This window comes from Mauremys reevesii, linkage group 2, assembly GCF_016161935.1.
Source record: "Mauremys reevesii isolate NIE-2019 linkage group 2, ASM1616193v1, whole genome shotgun sequence".
NCBI lineage: Eukaryota > Metazoa > Chordata > Testudines > Geoemydidae > Mauremys > Mauremys reevesii.
In genome coordinates this window covers 156150986-156170058 of record NC_052624.1, presented here as the reverse complement: position 1 = coordinate 156170058, position 19073 = coordinate 156150986, and the positions used below count along the sequence as shown (strand labels likewise).

At 50.5% G+C, this 19073-nt stretch overlaps 1 protein-coding gene across 5 annotated transcripts in view; it reads right to left on the bottom strand.

Moving 5' to 3' along the window:
* Positions 1-18235, bottom strand: part of GFRA2 (GDNF family receptor alpha 2) — a 113114-nt gene extending 94879 nt beyond the window's left edge. For 3 of the 5 annotated variants that reach the window (XM_039521334.1, XM_039521335.1, XM_039521336.1), the window contains exon 1: positions 10978-11685. In XM_039521334.1, the coding sequence (XP_039377268.1) occupies positions 10978-11017 (40 nt within the window). In that variant the 5' untranslated portion in view covers positions 11018-11685. Of the gene's footprint in view, positions 1-3160; positions 3226-10977; positions 11686-18134 lie in introns of those variants that run through there. The other 2 variants (XM_039521337.1, XM_039521338.1) reach the window with 2 other exon arrangements.
* Positions 18236-19073: the final 838 nt, after the last annotated feature.

The following is a 19073-nucleotide window of genomic DNA, read 5'->3' as shown; positions in this document are numbered from 1 at the left end:
TTTGGTCAGACTCCACTTCCAGGTCTCTCTGCCCCTCCTGTCCCAGGCTGCACTGATATGTCAAGGAAGGCCCATGTTGTCACCTGTTTATGTGTAACCTCTATTCACATTAAGGGCCAGATTTTCAACAGAGCTCAGTGTCCATCAAGCATCCGCTGGTCCTCAACTCAATACGTTTGTTGGGGTTTAGTCCCCCACTGGTGACTGCAATCACTTCATTGGGACGACCTCCCTTTCCCACCAGCATCGGGTTATGGACTAGTGGATAGTGCACCAGACTGGGACTCAGAAGAGCTTTGCTCTGTTCCCAGCTCTACCAGTGTGCTGCTGTGGGACCATGGGCAAGGTACATCACTGCCCCGTGCCTCAGTTTCCCCTCCTGCTTTTTGTCTGTCTTCTCTATTTAAATTGTAAGCTCTTAGGGGCAGGGACTGTCTCTTACTGTTTGTATATACAGCACCTAGCACAATGAGGTCCAAATCTTGACTGAGACTTCTAGGTGCTGCTATAATGCAAATAATAGTAATAAATAATTGATCCTGTTGCTGCTTATTACTACATCCCCCAGTGTGGAACAGCCTGCAACTAAGGCTGAGTTCAGGCATACTGGGAAGACAAGATAAGCAAACCCCACAAATACAGTGGGAGTTTACTTCTGATCTTCTAGGTTGAAACCACCAGGCTCTTCTTTCCCATGGCCAGATCTCTAGAGGTACAATAACTCCCCAAGCCCATCCTTGGCCTTTACATAGCTCGTGAACTTGTCCAGGAGATAGCCAGGCACATGGGATAGACCCACCATGACAGAAGATAGACCCACTTTGAGGTTCTGCAAAGTGAAATGACACGTTCCAACCCCTACAGTGAGTCAATGTCAGACAGAACCCAGGATTCCTGACTCCCAGTCTGAGTTCAACCCACTAGATCACACTCGTTTCCACATAAGCTCTGATCCTGTATTCCTTCCTTGCTGCAATCCCCAGTGACTTCAATGCAGCATGGTGGCTCAGGACTTCCTGTATCTTACAGTTTAATTCCAAAGTCAACAGGGGGTCCTGACTGGCTGTTTGTAAACCAGCTCCAGCACAGGGAGAGCCCAACACCCTGTCCTGTGAATCTGGAATGAGTCTGCTGAAGCGATTCTGGATTTGCAGCACTGTATCCTTGAGCAGTCAGTGGCCTGGTTGCACCAGATAGGGGCAGGTGGAAGAGGGGAGAGTCCAGCTCGCCAAAAGAAATGCGTCAAAAAGCAGCAAATTCCAAAAGAAATAAGTAAAGCTGGAGGATTCTGTGCTCATGGAAAGTCCTGACCTGGCAGTTTTTGTGCAAACAGCAGAGGGGCCCTGAGCAGTCCCCCACTGCTAAGAACTGGACCACAGGCCAGAAGGCAGCGCCCCCCTTTCCCTTCCTGCAAACTCAAACTGTTTCTAGAGGGTGGCTGATGTCTGGAGCTCTCTGCCACAGGAGCTACTGGCAGATTCCACCTTCCCCAGGGTGCTGGGGCAAGATGGACAGTTAATATGCAGGTCCTGGTTCTCCTCCCATTCACCCCAAAGGGAATCAGGAGCTGCTGGAGTTCCCAGTAGGAATCAGCTGTGGTGGGCAGCTCAGATTTATCAATGGAACTGAATATAGAACCATTCTTGCTCAAGTTCACTGGTTGTAACTGATGCGTTGATTTGGGAGTAAGGAGCAGCTCCTCTCCCCAAGCCCAGTACACACAGGGGCTCTTCTCACCTTCTGGAGCACTGAGCACAGCATATCTCACATAGAATTATAGAATATCAGGGTTAGAAGGGACCCCAGGAGGTCATCTAGTCCAACCCCCTGCTCAAAGCAGGACCAATCTCCAGACAGATTTTTTCCCCAGATCCCTCAATGGCCCCCTCAAGGATTGAGCTCACAACCCTGGGTTTAAGCAGGCCAATGCTCAAACCACTGAGCTATCCCTCCCTCAAACCCCTTTGACCTGCCTCAAATGCAGGCCACCCAAGGGGCCCTAATGGGCATCAGTCCTGGCTTCCTTTCTTGCCTGGCTGAGTAATGCCCTGAGCTTTCTCAGTCACACGTCACTAGTGGGTGAAAGCATTCAACACCCTCTCGCTTTCAAGGGGTTTGGAACCTGGCTCTGCTTCCAAATCCTGCAGCTCAGCCCTGACTCTGCTTAAACCAGAGCCAGGCAAAGGGTTGGGTAACCCACTGGCTAAGCGTATGTCCAGTCACCCTCTAGAGGCTGGTTCACATAGAGGATAAGAGTCTACTCCTGCTGCCAGCTAGTGAGTTTCACCTACTTCACCTATGCTTGAGCTAGCATGCTAAAAATAACAGTATGCCCATGGCAGCTCAGGCAGTGGCTCGAGCTAGTTGTCAGAGGATGCACCTAGGATTTCAGATGGGGTTATACGCAGGCAGCTTACCCAAGCTGTCGCCTGGGGCCGCCACATTCACACCACTATTTTTGTGGACTAGCTGTAGCTAGCATAAATATGTCTACTTAACCTGGGAATTACACCTCTCAGCTGCAGTGTAGACATAGCCGAGTGAATGTGCAACTGTTTCACATCAAAATTACATGAAATTCCCCTCTGGTTTCCAAAAAAAAGTGAATAAAACTCGCCTGTTTCAATGAGCAATCCTGAAGCACCCAGCTGCTTTTATAGAGTGATTACATTCACAGGAACTTGGAAGGTAAGGAGATATGTAATTATCCAATAAGACTACTGGTCTGATGCAGCTTATTTGGGGCTCTAATAAAAACCAGTAAAGACTGCAAAACTCAAGCAGACAGCATGAATGGAAACCAAAGGAAATATTTGCACAAAAGGGAATAACTAGGGACAATTCCTCCATCCCTTTCCCCATGACTGAACACTGCCCAGGGCTCAGCACTACCTCCTTTCCCTGCCCCAACCTCCCCTTCAGCCAGCCAGCTCCCAAATATATTCCCCAGCAACCCAAGCTCTGGTTTGTTGTGCAAACTGGATCCAAGACTGGCCATCAGCCAGCTGAACCATCTGGAGTTCCCCACCACAATATCGGGCCACAGCTCTCTCCCAAAATAGTTTTCCCCTGTGCAATTCCAGCAGACCCCACTGAAACATTCACACACATCCTTCATCCCTGACCAGTCCTCCTTCCAGACTGTGCAGGCGTTAAATACCTCACTCCTCCGGCAGGTTTTCAAATGGGTCTGACAGCTGTATTGCATCTGTTGCTAACTGTACGGCAAGGCCATGCTGGCCAGTTTGGCTGCGGGGTTTGCTCTGTTAGGGAAGATTGCGCAGAACGTGGATCCTTCCCTCTGGTGCACAGGGACATATCTCCTTAGACCAGCATCTCTGCAGTCTTTCTAAGCACAGATCCAAAGATGGGAAATAGTACATCTTCCATAGAGTCATTCCAGAAATTCAGCAGCTGCAGAGCACCAGCTTTTCACCCCTGCAGAGTTAGGAGCCAGTTCTAGTTCAGGTCCTCAATGCATTGAGTCTGGCAGGTTTCATTCTTAGCCCTGGTGAAAGTTTGTCCACCTTGTGCCATAAACACGCCACTGTAAATGTCAGCTGCCAGTCCTGGAATAGCAGAGAGGGCTGCAGGCCAGGAGTGAGGGGCATCAGCACAGCTGTCTGTCAGGAAGCCTAGAGCTGGAACAGCAGCAAGGAGGGGGGCTATGGGTTGGCAGTGATGGGCACCAGCAGTGTTGGAATATCAGGGGTGCTGTAAGCCACAGCAGAGCCATGTTGAGGGCTCAAGGCTGATCAGTGAAGTATGCTGGAGGTCTACATTGAGCCATCAAATGAGCTTTGGAGGTATAAGGCCTGATTCTTAGTTACGCTGTTGGAGCCACATAAAGGGCCAGGACACAGCCCCCTAAAGGAGCCCCTGGTTGGTGTAGTGCTGCAGAGCTGCATAAAAGCAATACACTAGCCCAGCTCCCCAGGAAGGTGCGGACGGGGCAGTGGCAGTGGCAGTGGCAGGGAAGGGGCATGGCATGCATATTGCACTGCGGCTATTCTCTGCTTTCATGGGAAGGAGAACATATGTTAGAGCAGCCCTGAGGCTTTATTGGCTTTCCATAGGCCTCCCCTGGAAAATGTTACTGAAGTGAGCAAATGAATTTATGGGGAAGGGAATGTAATCCTTAGCCAATGTGGCCAACTCCTGTGATTTTACAATAATTGCTTTATTTTCTTAAAGCCCCAGTTCCTGGAGTCAGGTGAATACAGGAGAATTTCAGCTCCCATGAAAAGAAAAGAAAGCTTGGTTCTAGCCCTACTGGTTGGGAGAAAAAGCTTCAAGATGTGACCTGGAAAGGCTCAAAAACCAAAGGCAAAGAAACAAACCCCAAATGGGATTTTTTTTTTAACCTCATGAGTTCTGGGGCATCGGACTCAGGATTCTTGAACACTTGGGAGTTGCCGATGCTGTACATTGGATACAGCCATGCAGGATATACTAGCTACTCAGTTTACACACAGCTATTGCTGACCTTCACATGAGCTGGCAGGAGAGCTAATAAAAGCGGTGTGTCTTTCCCTTCCACTTAGCTCCTGCCCCTGAGCAGAGTCATGCCCGGACTCCCTGCCTCCCCCATCTCTCTCTCTCGCTTTTCCTCCTTCTCCAAACAGTATAATTGGATCCAGACATAATAGCCTCCATTTCTAAGCAGGGGCCTCATTAGATTTATTCGGGGGAGCGGGGGGTATTTCTTTATATTAAACAACATTCCACTGAATTTAAAACCAGGCCTTTCACCGACAGGTTGGAAATGAAACCTGCGCAGCCCTGTCGACAGGGCGCTAAAGTCTAACATGCAGGTAAGAGTGGAAGAAAAATGCCTCTTTAAATGCCCAGCCAGGAAGGCTCCCTTCTTCTCGCTCTGTGTCTGGGGTGTAACGGATTGTACCCCCCACTTCAGTCCTTCCTAATGCCCATGGGCCTGCTCCCACCCAGCCTTCAAAGGCAAACTGCTGATTTTACAGCCCTGCCTTCTGCGCCACGCAAGTGATTATTTCCCGCTGTGTGCTCTGGTAACGAAAAACACGAGCTATAAACAGAAAATGTCAGGCTGGCTCTAGCCTCAGTGTACCAATTCCACCTTATCCCCAGGCGCGGGTCACTCTGGCCAGGTATGGAAGTGAGACAGTGACACCTAGAGGCAGCTGGGAGGCCCATGCTAGCTTCATTCTGAGAGCAGATTCCACCTGCAACAAGCAGCAGGGCAAGGAAAGCAAGGGTCACTTGGCTTTGTTTTGAGTTTCTTTACATCATGTTCACAGCAACCTCTCACCTCCTCGCTTCACCTCTTGGATCTGATGTCCTAGTTCAGACTGAGTGCATAACAGTGCTCATTGCTTTCCTACCGCCCCGCACAGCAGCTGAGAATGAGCTTTTCATTCGCTATTATGTCCATTGATTGCTCTTCTTCTCTGCCACTATAAGACACATGCCGCCCTGGGAGCTGAGTGGTGCCTTAGGTTAGGCACCAAACACAAGCTTTTCATACATGGACCTGAGATCAAACCTTCACTTACGTTGCAAGTTAGTGATTTATCCTGCGAGTCCTTTGAGAATATTAGTACACCATTCAGTGCACTGGCAGAGAGAAAGAAAAGCTAAGGATTGGGAATAACCAGCACTGAAGGCGAGTTGTACAGTCCAGGGCTGAAATAGCAGGAGGGATTGCAGGTCAAGTCTGAGGGGCATTGGCAGAGCTAGAGGGTGAGGTGGTAGCCAAAACTAGAATAGCAGGGGGTGCTGCAGGTCAGAAGCGAGGTGCCTTGGCAGAGCTGTGTGTGGGGAGAGGACTGGAATGGCAGGGGGTGTTGGAGGTCAGGACTGAGGGGCATTGCCAGAGCTGGGGGAGGAAGCCTGGGACTGAAATAGCAGGGGGCGTTACAGGTCTGGATCGAGATGCCTTTGCAGAGCTGTTTACTGGCAATGTGTCCATCACTTGCCCTCAGGCCAAAGAGCAGACAGTAGATTTACTTCTGATTTCAGCAGATGTCTGACCTTTTGGGTCATCACTGAATCTTGTTCCATTTGGACAGACATGAAAGGTGTCCCAGTAACTGGCACTGTCGGTGCAAGAAACCATAGCTCAAAACCTCATCCAGACAAGAGATGGGGAGCAAATTTACCCTTGCCGTGCTGGAAGTTCTTCTCGTCCTTCCAATACTATACTCCACGTGGGCTGGAGGAGGGATCCATCAGGCAGAACGGCACTGGAATATTGCTGTCAGACCTCCGGTTCCATGCACAATTTCTGCGCTGAGCGGGCTTGTTCTCCCCATTCCACAACCGCATCCACTCTGAGCCAGCCCCTCACATAATGCTTTGCCCAGGCAACCAAAAACTCCAGAAAGGGCTGGTGGAGGGAGGAATAGGAGCCAGTATCTCCAGATTCCCATCCTTCTAGGGACCAATCAGGGGCTCATCACTGCAAGAAGAATGAAGATTTGGAGTGGAGAGGTGCGAGGTCCAGAGCTTTGCCAGTTGTGGGATCCAAAGAGCTAGACAAAAAACTACAACAACCCAGGACAACTGCACCCCATCCAAGAGAACCCACCACAACTGGCAAAGGTGCTTGCCCCCGGGGACTTAGATCCACCAAATCTGCCCATCGCCCCAAAGCTGACTCTTCCTCCCAGCCCCCCATCTCTGCACACACTTGGATTTACATCACGGATGACATTGACCCTTGGTTTTTCAAGGACTCGCTGCTGAGTTAAGCCTCAGTAGGCCTAGATCCAGACCCAGGTCTCAGGAGACAAAAGGAAATCCATGCTCCAGTCCTTCTCAACAAGGTTCCACAGCTAGATCTGAAGTGCCTTCTCCATCCTGCCATGCTCCTCACACCCCAGATCCCCCTGCAGAGCACAGCCCAGCCTCCAGCTTGACTCCGCATGACTCCCGAGCTGCACGCAGAAGCGTGAATGCATGGGACTGGTTTACATTGGGGGCTGAAGGGCAGGCGTGGCAAAGGGGGAGCCAGGTCCACAGGCCACGCTGCCCCAGAAAATGCTGCCAAGGCAGATGAGAAAGACAAAAGGCCTTGTTCTGATGTAATGAAAAGAGAGCCTAGGGTTGTACAAAGAGTCCATGGGGAGGGAGGTCCAGTGTGCATATGGAAAGGCAATCCTCCTGCACTGACCCTTGCATGGGCAGAGATGCCCACCAGTGGCAATGATGGGAAATGCAACAGCAAATCTACCAGGTGTGACATGGAGAGCGGGACATGGGCATGTTCCAGTGGCCCTATCTCTGCTACCTGGCCTGCCCACTCTCTAGTGCTAGGACCAGAATTTTTCTCTCTGGCACAGCCATCCCAAACCAGACATCTTGGCTGGCGTATTCGCTGGGACTATCCTGGTCCGGTAGCCAGTGGGGCACCACGTTGGGGCCCAATCCAGCAAAGCACCAAGCACCCTAAGTTCCCATTGCAGGCACCTCTGAAATGGTCCCTACACAGATAATGCCCCAGCTCCTGCTTCTTAAATCCCATGGAGCTTGTGCATTTAGCTCATTACAAGCAGGGGTTGGAAACAGGAGGGAGAGTTATGGGGGAGCACTGTTCCCCAAGCCAGCTAGACAAGGGGAAGCCCCCCTCTGCTTTCAAAGATGACTGGAAGTTGGGTATCCCTGCATGCCCCCCTTGCTTCCACCCCAGATTATGAGCTCCTTCTTTAAAACGTTCCCCTTGTCATCCCAGTGCCAACCTGAATCTGCATCACAAGCATCAATGGTGCCTGTTTCCCTGCTCTGTGCCCCCAGCAAAGAATAAACCCTCCCTGCTCAGCCCATCCTGCCAGAGAGGAGGAGGTCCATGACAATCACAGACCAAACACACGAGGCCAAGTTCACTCCATTGACTCCAATGATACATTGTGCCCTGACATCCACCATCTCCAGCCCAGGCCCAGCTGTTGTATAGGAAGCCTGAAGTTATCTATGTACCTTGCTCACCTCTCGCATATATAGCATCCTCAGAGCCCCCAGGAGGGAGTTTGCATGGAGGGGCAGAGTGAGTGTTTTCCTACGCCCAGCGCATACGCACATACTGAACTCATATTAATAAAACATCTGCAGAGAATTTACATCTAATCCCCAGCAGTCTCCAAGGATATCAGAGCACGGTGAGGATTTGTAGCTGGATGCACAAACCTCAGTCACAGAGCCAGCAAACATTCCTTAGTCAGAATACCCCTCTCTCCCCACAGCTTCCCCGAATCGTTACCCGGTCACTTCATCTGCAATATGGGTCTATGGTCTTGGCAGAGCCCATTGGACATGGGGTGCTTTATAAGCAAATATTCACTGCCCTAGCTTAACTCAGTAGTACTGCTCTCTCCTCTTGCTGCACATGCAACCCCTGTGTGCCATCGTTGTGGTGGCATTTGTTTAGCCCCAACAGCAATAGCTTTCTTTGCTCATTGGAACAAGGGGACAGATTATCAAGGGCTCAGCACCTACCGCTGGGGCCAGGCTTTCAGAAAAGCTCAGCTCCCATTTAGGAAGCTAACTAAGGCTCTGCTCAGCACCCAGCATGCGTGCAGCTTGGCAATTCTCGGCCCCACTGTCTAGAACCGTGCGTAAGCGTTGCCTGCAATAAGCTTGTTAATCCATCAATTTGCACCTCTCCCTGATTCCTCTCCACACCATTCTCCTGGCCCAGTCTGAGCCGCAGAAGATTGGGACCATTACAAAGAAACAAGGACCCAAAGGAGGAAGGTCCTGTTTCTAAACAGCCTCCTCATGGGGGTGAAATGAAGTGGGTTTGTGGCTGCTCAGTATCCCAGCCTGCTGCTTAGCTGGAGTGTCCTGGGTTGGCAGGGCTGGGAGGAGGATTCTATGACTGTTCCCTCCATCCCCAGACTCTCATATTTAGCTCACAGGGGGCCTCCCAACCAGCCAAATGTGCATGCAAATAAACCAGGGGTTAACTCCTAACAACTACAATAATTTGGTGGTTGATGTTTGCCCCACCCCAACCTCTTCTGTGAGCAGAGCCTGAGTCCCCACCGCACCCCCTGCTCTCAGCAGGGAGCCAGTGCGGCAGGGGGATCTGTGCATTCACTTTCTGACCCCTTCCCACCTCCCACTCTCCCATTCTTGCTGCCCGCAAAGCCCCCAAGCCATTGGGAATGACAACATGCCCTACAAGTGGCTACTCCATCTTCCATCATCCCCAGTCCACAGCCCTGTCATTCCCACACACACACCCTCTATGGAGTCAGGCACTCCCACTTGCTGTCAAAAGAGAACCAGGCAGCAAGCTATCTCGCCTCATACCCAGGCTTATCCCAGAGACCCTGCTACAGAGACACACTGATGTGTAACGCACTGATTGCAAAGGAGACCGTCACCCCCTGCCCAAGGCAACTATTCAGACCCTCCTAAGGCAGAGGAGAAAATAACCTTCCATCCCCCTCAGTCCAAAATGACATCCTTCCCCCACACCCTTCCCTGGCCATCAACGAAAATAGCCTTCCAAAAGCCATGCTCTTGTCACTGAAGTGTTTGCAAAATTGTGCCCAGCAGCAAGGGAGACCAAGAGCGGGCCATTTATTCTCCTGCTATCCCAGGACACAGGGACCTATTGTGGAAATATTAAACCTACATATAGATCTCTTACTGAGGGCTTCCCATGCTGTGCCCCCCTCCAACCCCGCAACCAAAACAAAAGTCCAGGGGAAGAATCCTGAAGCAGTGAACTCCCACTCGTGCCATGGCCAGCCTTCAAGTCTCCCTCACCCCCTTCGCCCCCATGACTTTAAACATCCTTCTGCCCCTTGTCTCTCTCGTCCTCCAACCCTAATCCACTCCATGCAGGGTTAAATTCATAAAGCCAAGGGGATTTCAGCAGAGTTCCTCAGGAGTTCTGTGCTGCAGTGTTGTATGTGAGACCCAGAGACAGAGCTGCAGGTACTGTCTGTAACTGTGTCTCCATGCACGAGTGGAATTGTAGCACAAGGGGCATTACCTGCCAGATGAGAATACTGGGAAGAACCGAGAGGATAATTTGCCAACGTGATAACGTGCTTTGGGGGAAAGGGAGCTTTTTGCTTTTATTTCACCTAAAATACATTGCAACTCCTCCCTTGCCAGGGCTGCACCTTCCCCATCTCTGGATGAGGCTGCTTCAGAAATACAAGCTTTCCTCTTGGCAAAATAGCCTGCTAAATAAGTCACACATGATCTAAAACAACAGACACTTGGATTGCAACAGAGATGGCAATTCCTTCCCCCCCCCCCCCCCAACACACAACGACACAATTAACTTTCTAAATCAGTCCTCCATGCACACTTTAAAACCAGCCACCAAAAACCCCTGAGACTTGCCTCACACCAGCCTGGAATGAAAGGGTCTTGAAAAGTGATTGAATCGAGGGGGGGGTTCTTTTTAAAATAATAATCCTAAAAAGCCTCTACCATAAGGGCTGGTATAGAGGGGAACTAACGCGCAGCCGGGCAGCTATCTGCAGCATGCTGCGTACCAATTCGGCAGCGCTACTCCTGTTCAGATGGAAGGAGAGGGTTCGATCAGAATATCTGACTCAATTCCTCCACAACTTGGAGAGGTGAGGCTGTGCGGGAAGGAGAGGCTTGGGGGGCGGGGGGTCATCGTAAGTTTGATAGTTTAAAAAGTTGCCCCCTAGATAAGAGCCTGATTTCTGCTCATCTCCCTCCCCTTCCCTGGACCCCAATTCCTTCCCAGTAAGAATCGTTGCTGAGACATTTAGTTGAATTGAAAACTATAAGCGTCTCTCAATCCTTGTATTTCATTCCGGACTGGAGCCCACTTTTAAGTGAGGGTCTGTGCCAAGCTTTGTCGTTGTGTTTTGGGTTTGTCTTTTAATACAAAACATGTCCGCTCTTAAACGCTGTCCAAGCACCAGAGCTTCTGGGGTTTGACAAAAGACTCATAACCACCAAACAAACCAGAGAGTAATGATTTGCATCCTAAGCAGGATTACTCACCTAAAAAGAGGAGGATGCAGAAAACGTTTGCTAAAATCATGTTAGTAAATCCAATAGTTCCCCACGTGTAAATATATATTTATATCTCTCTCCCAAATCCAGGCAAAAAGAAATCCTGAGATTTCTCTGATGAACTTTAAAAAAATGGTTTCTTTCAGCCCTCACCCCCCAAAAAATACACCCCAGCTCTGCAGCCAGCCAGCTAGCCTCTCTCTCTCTTTAGCTCTTCCAGTGATGAACAATTCTGGTTCTACTCCTCCCAAGCATCTTTCGGGGGCGAAAGGGTAACCGAGAGGAGGTGGAAATGGGGGGAAATTAGACGAATATCCACAGCGTGATCTGAGTAGACACAATCCGGCGGGATCCTTTAGACAGCGGGGAATGTGGGGCGCTCACGACTCCTGCCTTTTCCCGCTTGGCTCGCCCAGTTTGCTGATGGAAATTCCTGCAAACTGGGGATGTCTGCGTGTCTCTCTCTTTCTGCCTTCTGGGGGAGGGTGGAGAGAAGGGGCTGCACTCTGATATCCCCGGTGGTGGAAAGCAGCAGCAGCAGCAGAATCAACAAGGGAGCAGCAGCGGCAGCTTCCTCCAGCCCTGCCACTGCCCAGCTCGCCTCTGGGACTGACACTGACCAGAGCCTGGAATGAAACGCGCCAGCCCAGAACGGCCTCTTCCCTTCAACTTCGCCTCCCTGTCTCAGCTGATTGTCCGCTCATCACCCCCACCAGCAGCAACCCAGAGAGGCCGGAGTCGGAGGGGTGGGGAGGCAAAGCCGGGTGATGGGAGACGACAACGGGCAGCCCGCGATGACCAGTCGCCTCCTCGCAAAGCGCAGCGGGCGGGTTGAGGCTGTGCCTTTGCTTGGGGAGGCGGAGAGGGGGTGTACAGATAAGGCAGGCTGCCCCCCCCCAACACACACTATTTAAAGAGGCGGAGGGTCTCCTTGCTCTTAGGCTAGACGCAGCCCTCCCGCTCCAAGGAAGAAGCCAGGAAACTTTGCCACCGCACAAAGATGCAGGCGCTGGCTCGCTCCAATCCTTGCTGGGAGCGGCGTCCCCATCGGCTGGGCTCTAAAGTACTTTTCTCTCCCTTCAGTGCCACAGCGGGAGACCCCCGAAGAGAGCTACATAGTTCCAACGCCGGGCTTTGAGATGGGGCTCCCACCCCACTCCCTCTCTCTCACGGCAGCAGGGGACGGGGCTGCATCCAACCCGGCACCAGGGAAGCAGCCCTCTCCTGCGCACACAGTCCTGGCTCGCTGGGAGCCTTCCTCGGTCGGCGAGGGCTGGCTCTGTCGGTGAATGTGCAAGCTCCCGCGGAGCTGCTTTGAGCGTCAGGAGGAACGCAGAGAGAGGAAACAAGGGAGCGAGGAAAGGCATGGAGCTGGGGGGGGGGGGGAGTTTGTCCCTAGGCAGATGCACGATTCACCTTGCAAAGTGCATGGCTTGGCCCCTCTTTTGGGGGTGTGGGGGGGAGGTTGCAACATAAACTATACATTACCCATTGCATTTAATCGGAATTTTAAACATTAAGTAAATTAATTAAGTAGGATCCGCTTCCTTGGGGGAGAAATGAAGCAAGCTGCCAGCAGATCTCAGCCTGTGTGTGTGGGAGGAATCTCACACACACACACACACTCTGAGCCCATTGACAGTGAAATCTTCCGAAGCTCCAGACAGTGCCACACTCAGACCTCACACTGGCTTCATTTCTCTTCTTCTTTTACAGACAGACAAAAAGCTTTTTAAAATATATATATATGATAAGGCAAGGCAAGAGTGCCTCCCACAAATGTCCCCTACTGGTCTCCCAAGCCTACTGAAATCAGTGGGAACATTCCCGGTGCTCACACAGGCAATCAACTTTCCTGCTCGGGCTCTGGGGGCTTTGCTGCCCTCTTCATTACTGTGTGCTGAGGGGACAAGACCCTGTGGTAGCTCTGCCTTGGAGAGACCCCGAGGCCTAGGTTTCGGTGCCTGATGGTTCTCTGCTGTGGAGAGCTCTCCAGCCCGTTTCTGCACTGGGGGAATGTCCATGTGGAGGGTGCCCTGGATTCTCCCTGGGGCTCAGACAGGGGGGCTGGGAAACAGCCTTGCTCTCTGGGGCAGGGGAGTTGTGACCCAAACTGCCAAGAGCTGGGAGCACCCAGGTGAATTTAGCACTGGCGAAAGCTGCTGGGTGGAGAGTCCGGGAGACTGCTCCCCCTCCTCTCCCCGTTTATGCCAGAGCAGGCATAGCACAGGAAGGTGCTGTGCCAGCTCCTCGATGCATGCAACTCTGCTCACTTGGAGCAGCCCCTGCTCTTCTGCTCCTGTTCCTCTCTCAGCAGCTCTGCCAATGCCCTTCAGTATTGACTTGAAGCCAGCACCCCTTCTCTTGTGCCACTCCCGGGCTCCCCACTCAAAGCTCTGCTGCTGCCCTTCAGTCATAAGAACATAAGAGTGGCCACACTGGGTCAGACCAAAGATCCATCTAGCCAAGTGTCCTGTCTTCTGACAGTGGCCAATGCCAGGTGCCTCAGAGGGAATGAACAGAACAGGTCATCAAGTGATCCATTCCCTGTCACCCATTCCCAGCTTCTGGCAAACAGAGACTAGGGACACCATCCCTGCCCATCCTGGCTAATAGCCATTGATGGACCTTTCCTCCATGAACTTACCTAGTTCTTTTTTGAACCCTGTTATGGTCTTGGCCTTCACAACATCCTCTGGCAAAGAGTTCTGTGGGTTGACTGTGTGTTGTGTGAAGAAATACTTCCTTTTATTTGTTTTAAATCTGCTGTCTATTAATTTCATTGGGTGACCCATAGTTCTTATGTTATGATAAATAGTAAACAACACTTCCTTATCAACTTTCTCCACACCAGTCATGAGTTTATAGACCTCAATCATATCTCCCCTTAGCTGTCTCTTTTCCAAGCTGAAAAGTCCCAGACTTATTAATCTCTCCTCATACAGAAGTTGTTCCATACCCCTAATCATTTTGGTTGCTCTTTTCTGAACCTTTTCAAATTCCAATATATCCTTTTTTTTAGATGGGGTGACCACATCTGCATGCAGTATTCCAGATGTGTGTGTACCGTGGATTTATATAGAGGCAATATATTTTCTTATTATCTATCTCTTTCTTAATGATTCCTATCAATGCCGCTGCACATTGAGTGGATGTTTTCAGAGAACTATCCACAATGACTCCAAGAGCTCTTTCTTGAGTGGTAACAGCTAATTTAGACCTCATTGTTTTAATGTATAGGTTGGGACTGTGTTTTCCAATGGGCATTACTTTGCATTTATAAACATTGACCCACAGTCCTGACACACAGCACCTCTGGCAGCTGCACACAGCTCTGCCAGTACCCTTCAGTCCTGACCTGCCGCTGCCACCCTCTGCACTACTCCAGTCCTGAGCAGAGACTGCCAATCATGCTGAAATATGCAGTGGTTTCTGAGATGTGGTCCAATACCCAACAGCAAAAGTAAAGATCCCTCTTCACCAGCCTAACCAAACTCTGACTCTGGGTCTCCAAAGACAGGTGGCCAGTGCACTAAACCACTGTGTTCTAGACTGGGGCAAAGGGAGGTGATTTTCTATCACCACATAATAATGGATATGCAGATGTCAAGGTGGTATGAGCCCTGTTGCAATCAGAAGGCCTGGGACTCCCAGAGTGGGGATTCAGCAGCTTTGCAGAGGGGTTAGTCTGGCTGTCATTATGAGCTGCCTGCTTAGGAAAATTTCACCTTGGTCCTTAAGGAGTAAGCACCCAGCTCAACCGCCACCCAGCACAGCAGGCAGTGTTAGCTTCTGTTCTGTACTGGGTGATGATGGAGGCAGGTGAAGTGAGCCTTCACAAAGGGCGCCCCTCCTGCCAGCTGCTGAGTACCCTCTGTTTCTGCTGGGATTGAAAGCACTCAGCGCCCTCCAGGATTGGACACTGATGTGTGCAAGGCATACAAAGGAAAAACACTGTGGTTAAGAGCCTTAGGCATTGCACTGCAACTCAGGAGCCCCTACAGCTGGCTTGAGACAAGTCTCTTTGCTCCTTAGTCTATTGTGGGCACAGATTTAAAAAAAACTCAATTACATTGTTGCAACAAGTGTTCTAGCCAGAGCTGGCAGTTTTATCAGTTAAAACAGGAGATTTCAAAGGCAGTTAGATGCCTACGTGTTTTTGCAAATCCCACTAGGCACCTATCTTCATCTTTAGGCATCTAAGCATCTTTACCAATCAGGCCCTAAGCCCTCCTCTCTCAATTTGGAAAACACGGGGCATATTGTGAGCATCAGTGCAGTGTCAATAGTAACAACAGGTCACAACAAGAGGTTGGTTCACAGTCCTGCTAGCTGCAAAGTGCTTTCCCAATGGGATGGTCTTCTGCTAAGGGGGCACTATGTGATTTTAGTGCCCAGACACAGCTAGCTTGAATAACAATGCCTTTCCCCTTGGGTCATCTGCAGGAATTGAACCTGAGACCTCAGGAGCTATATTAAAAAAAAGCTTTCACTAGCTGAGGTAAACGACCCAGCTCATTAAGTTACCCCCCTACTGCAGACACAGCAACTGCTAGGCCAGCGACTAGCTAGTAACACAAAATCCTGGTGAACATGAACTACATTTGCATTACAGAGCACTGATCCTGTTACATTACAGCCTTTGATTTAACATGGAGCATCCAGCAATCTGCACTTTGATTTGTAATTTACTTCAAAAATAATACAGTGAGAGCTCCTTAAATCAGGGCACTGAGTCTTGAAAGGGAAGTCCAGAAATGAGGCACCATGTCTGCACTGCCTGGCTGTCTGCACAGCATTGCCTAATCTCCCAGGGTCCTGACCCAGCACGCAGTGGGGTCAGAGAAAAGGCCAATCTCTTCTTTGATGATTCCAAAATCCTAGCAAGGAGTCAGGAACTGGATGTCCCCAGGTCATCACTGAGATTATAGTACATCCAAACATGGTCCTGCTGGTGGTGAATCTTGCCTATGCAACTTTAGAAGATGCATTTGCAACTGTGGCCCTAATTGTATACACAAAGCCTAAATCATATGCTGAATTTACAGACAAGATGAACATTAATAGCACAGCATGACCAGATACAGGCTGACAGTGCAATTGTACTAAGGTATTTGCACCATACAGTGCAAGTAATGTGATTAATTCCAAAAATAACTCCATTTGCACATCAACAGAGTGTCTTCTTTATTAGCAGTGCAGCAGAGACCAAAACATGCCTTTCAAACCAGGAACATTTTACATTACACAACCCTGCTGGTAAGAGCTAGCGTGCATGGGCGCCAGCTGCTTTCATCATGTAAAAAGACGGAGAAAAGCAAAAAGCAGCTCTGACTTCCTGTTAACCACGGGGCAGTTTGTGCAAACAGGTCCCTTTCTTTGCTATGGGCTGAACCGAAATCCCAGATCCAAGCAATCCTGCTTTTGTGATGCTAGGCAGAGCTGAAAAAGGAGGGACTGGACCAGGAAGGGGTGTAATGCATGATTGAGATGCATTGGCAGAGCTGGGGGGGTCCGAGGGCTGAAATAGAAGGAGGTATAATGGGTCAGGACTGAGGTGCATTGACAGAGTTGGGGGATCCCAGTGCTGGAATAGCAAGGGGTGTAATGGGTCAGGATTGAGGTGCATTGACAGAGTTTTGGGGGGTGGGGTCCTAGGGCTGGAGTAGCAAAGGGTGTAATGGGTCAGGATTGAGGTGCACTGTCAGAGACGAAGGCGGGTCCCAGGGCTGGAATAACAGGGGTGTTGGGGGTGCACACCGGCGAGTGTTGCTGTGCGATAGGACCTCAGACTATGCCCGCCTGCAGTAGGTGACATTATCATCTCTCAGCCTCAAACAATGCATTTCCCCACAAATACTGGTACATGTTTGTAACACTATTCTGTAGCTGTACCGGGCAATTTCAACCCCTTTGTGCAATGCCAACACAAATCACACAAGCCGAATTCAGAGAGAACACAGGCTGGCATTGTTTTTGGGATATTCTATCCAGTCTCCTCCTGTGCCTCACAGGTACCACTGATGAAGCCACAAGTTCAGGGCAGCACTTGATGCTTGGCCTTGTTTGGAAGTTTATATTTGGGATCACAGGGTGCAGTTCCTTTACTCTCCTTGAGTAACCGGCCCAGCCTTCTAATGGTCCTATGGGCAAGCCCCATGCTGGAGTCCATGCTAATTGGAAGGGACTGTTCTTCCTAGGTCTCACTTTATTTCTTGGGTAAATTGATAAATGTGACCAAAGGATTCCCCTCCCCACCATTTCCATTTATGTCCCTTTAATACGAGCTGAATTTGCTTACCCTCCCGTCTTTGGAGTCTATTCTGTAAGGAATTACCACATTAGCTGGAGTCAAGGTTGTTAAAGTGATGGATTACTCATTAACATTGTAATCCTCGGGCGGGTGGGACCGGTCTGAGTGCTGTCCAAACCCCAAAGCCTCAGCGCTGATTCCAGCATTCCCCCCCCCCACCCCCGGGCTCTGCCTTATCTGTTTAAGCTCTTCAGGGCAGAAGCGGTGTATGGACAGAACCTAGCACAAGGAGTTCCAGATCAGTGCTGGTGGCTCAGCGGGTTACTGGAATGCTAAGAACACCTCCAGCCGTGTTCTGAGGGCTGGGGCTGGGCCTCTGTTTCCCTTCCTAGTCTTTTTGTCATCGGTTCATTTAATGAACTTCCTGGGGCAGGAACTGTTTGTGCAGCATCTCATCTGCAGGGGTTCTGATCTCAGGTGGGCCCTCTAGACACCTCCTCAGTGAGACCAACAGTGAACTCCTCAGGAAGGCTGCGGCTGCCATTCCCAGCGCGCTGGATGATGCTCTGGGTCCTGTATAGCCATGGGACGACCACCCAACCCAGAAGCACAATGCAAAAGAAACCTCAGTTCCACCCAATAATCTTGCTCCAAGGCAGCGCTGTTGGAGCGGAAAAGCCTGAGCTAGTGGAATGACCCCTCCAGGTCTGGCTGCCTCCCTAAACTTCCTCCTGCTGTAGCCTGTCAGCAGGCCTCTCCCCCAGCATCTTCAAGGTCACCCTCCTCACAGGGCCTGGGCTGGACCCTTGAATCCCTAAGCCAAAAATATAAAATTAAACCAACTGCCACCTCCAGGCCCCCTTGGCCTGTTCCTACACTGAACACTTCTCACCACTCTGTAGTCCTGGAGAATGACCTCAGAGCTTCTCCTTCCAATCCCCCGGGCTTCCTTCCTTCATAGTCACCACTGAGTTCTTCCCCCAGTGGGGGCTCATCTTCAGTGGGGGCTGGCCCATGCTCCAGCTGCAGCTAGATGTGTTAATTGGCCTCTCAGGTCCCATTAACCCTTTCCAAGCCATGATGGGCTATATAGCCCAGAACCGGGCCATATAGATACTATAGCTGGACCACTGAGGAAATACGGAGTGGACTCATCCATTCTTTGCTTTAGGGAGCTCCCGGAGATGCATGGCTGTCCTTGATCCATCCATTGGCTCTGCTCTGTGGATGGCTGCCATATTTCTTAGCCTTAGCGGCTGCAGCTGAAACAACTGCCTTTGGAACACAGATGCTCCCAAGTGGTTATTAACGACTTCATCTCTCACCAGTCAAAATGTTGGACATGCCTTGCCAGATTGATCATTTGTTCATTAGCCACCTAATGAATTACTTGTTAATTACAAATCTGGTGAACAGCCAGTGATCCCCATCTGCCTTGATGAAGAGAGTAGCTGGAAGTGCAGAGGTTCAGGAGGCCTTCTGTTACAGGAGTAAGAGGCAAAGATGTGGCTTAATTTTACTACCACTATATTTCTTTTGATGTTGGGGGGGGCAGTACCTAGTAGTCAGAGCAAAGGGGTGGGGAGCCAGGATTCCTAGGCTCTACTCCCTGCTCTGATGGGAGTAAAATCTACTGATGAGAGCAGGGGAGTGGGATTCTGGACACCTGCGTTCCATCTCCTGGCTCTGGGAGGGGAACTTGACCATGTGGTTAGAGAAGCCAACTGGATTCTCATTCCTCCTCTGCAGCTGACCCTCTGTGTGGCCTTGGGCAAGTCTCTTCAGTGCTCTGTGGCTCAGTTTCCCCTTCTGTAAGAGAGCTGGAATAATG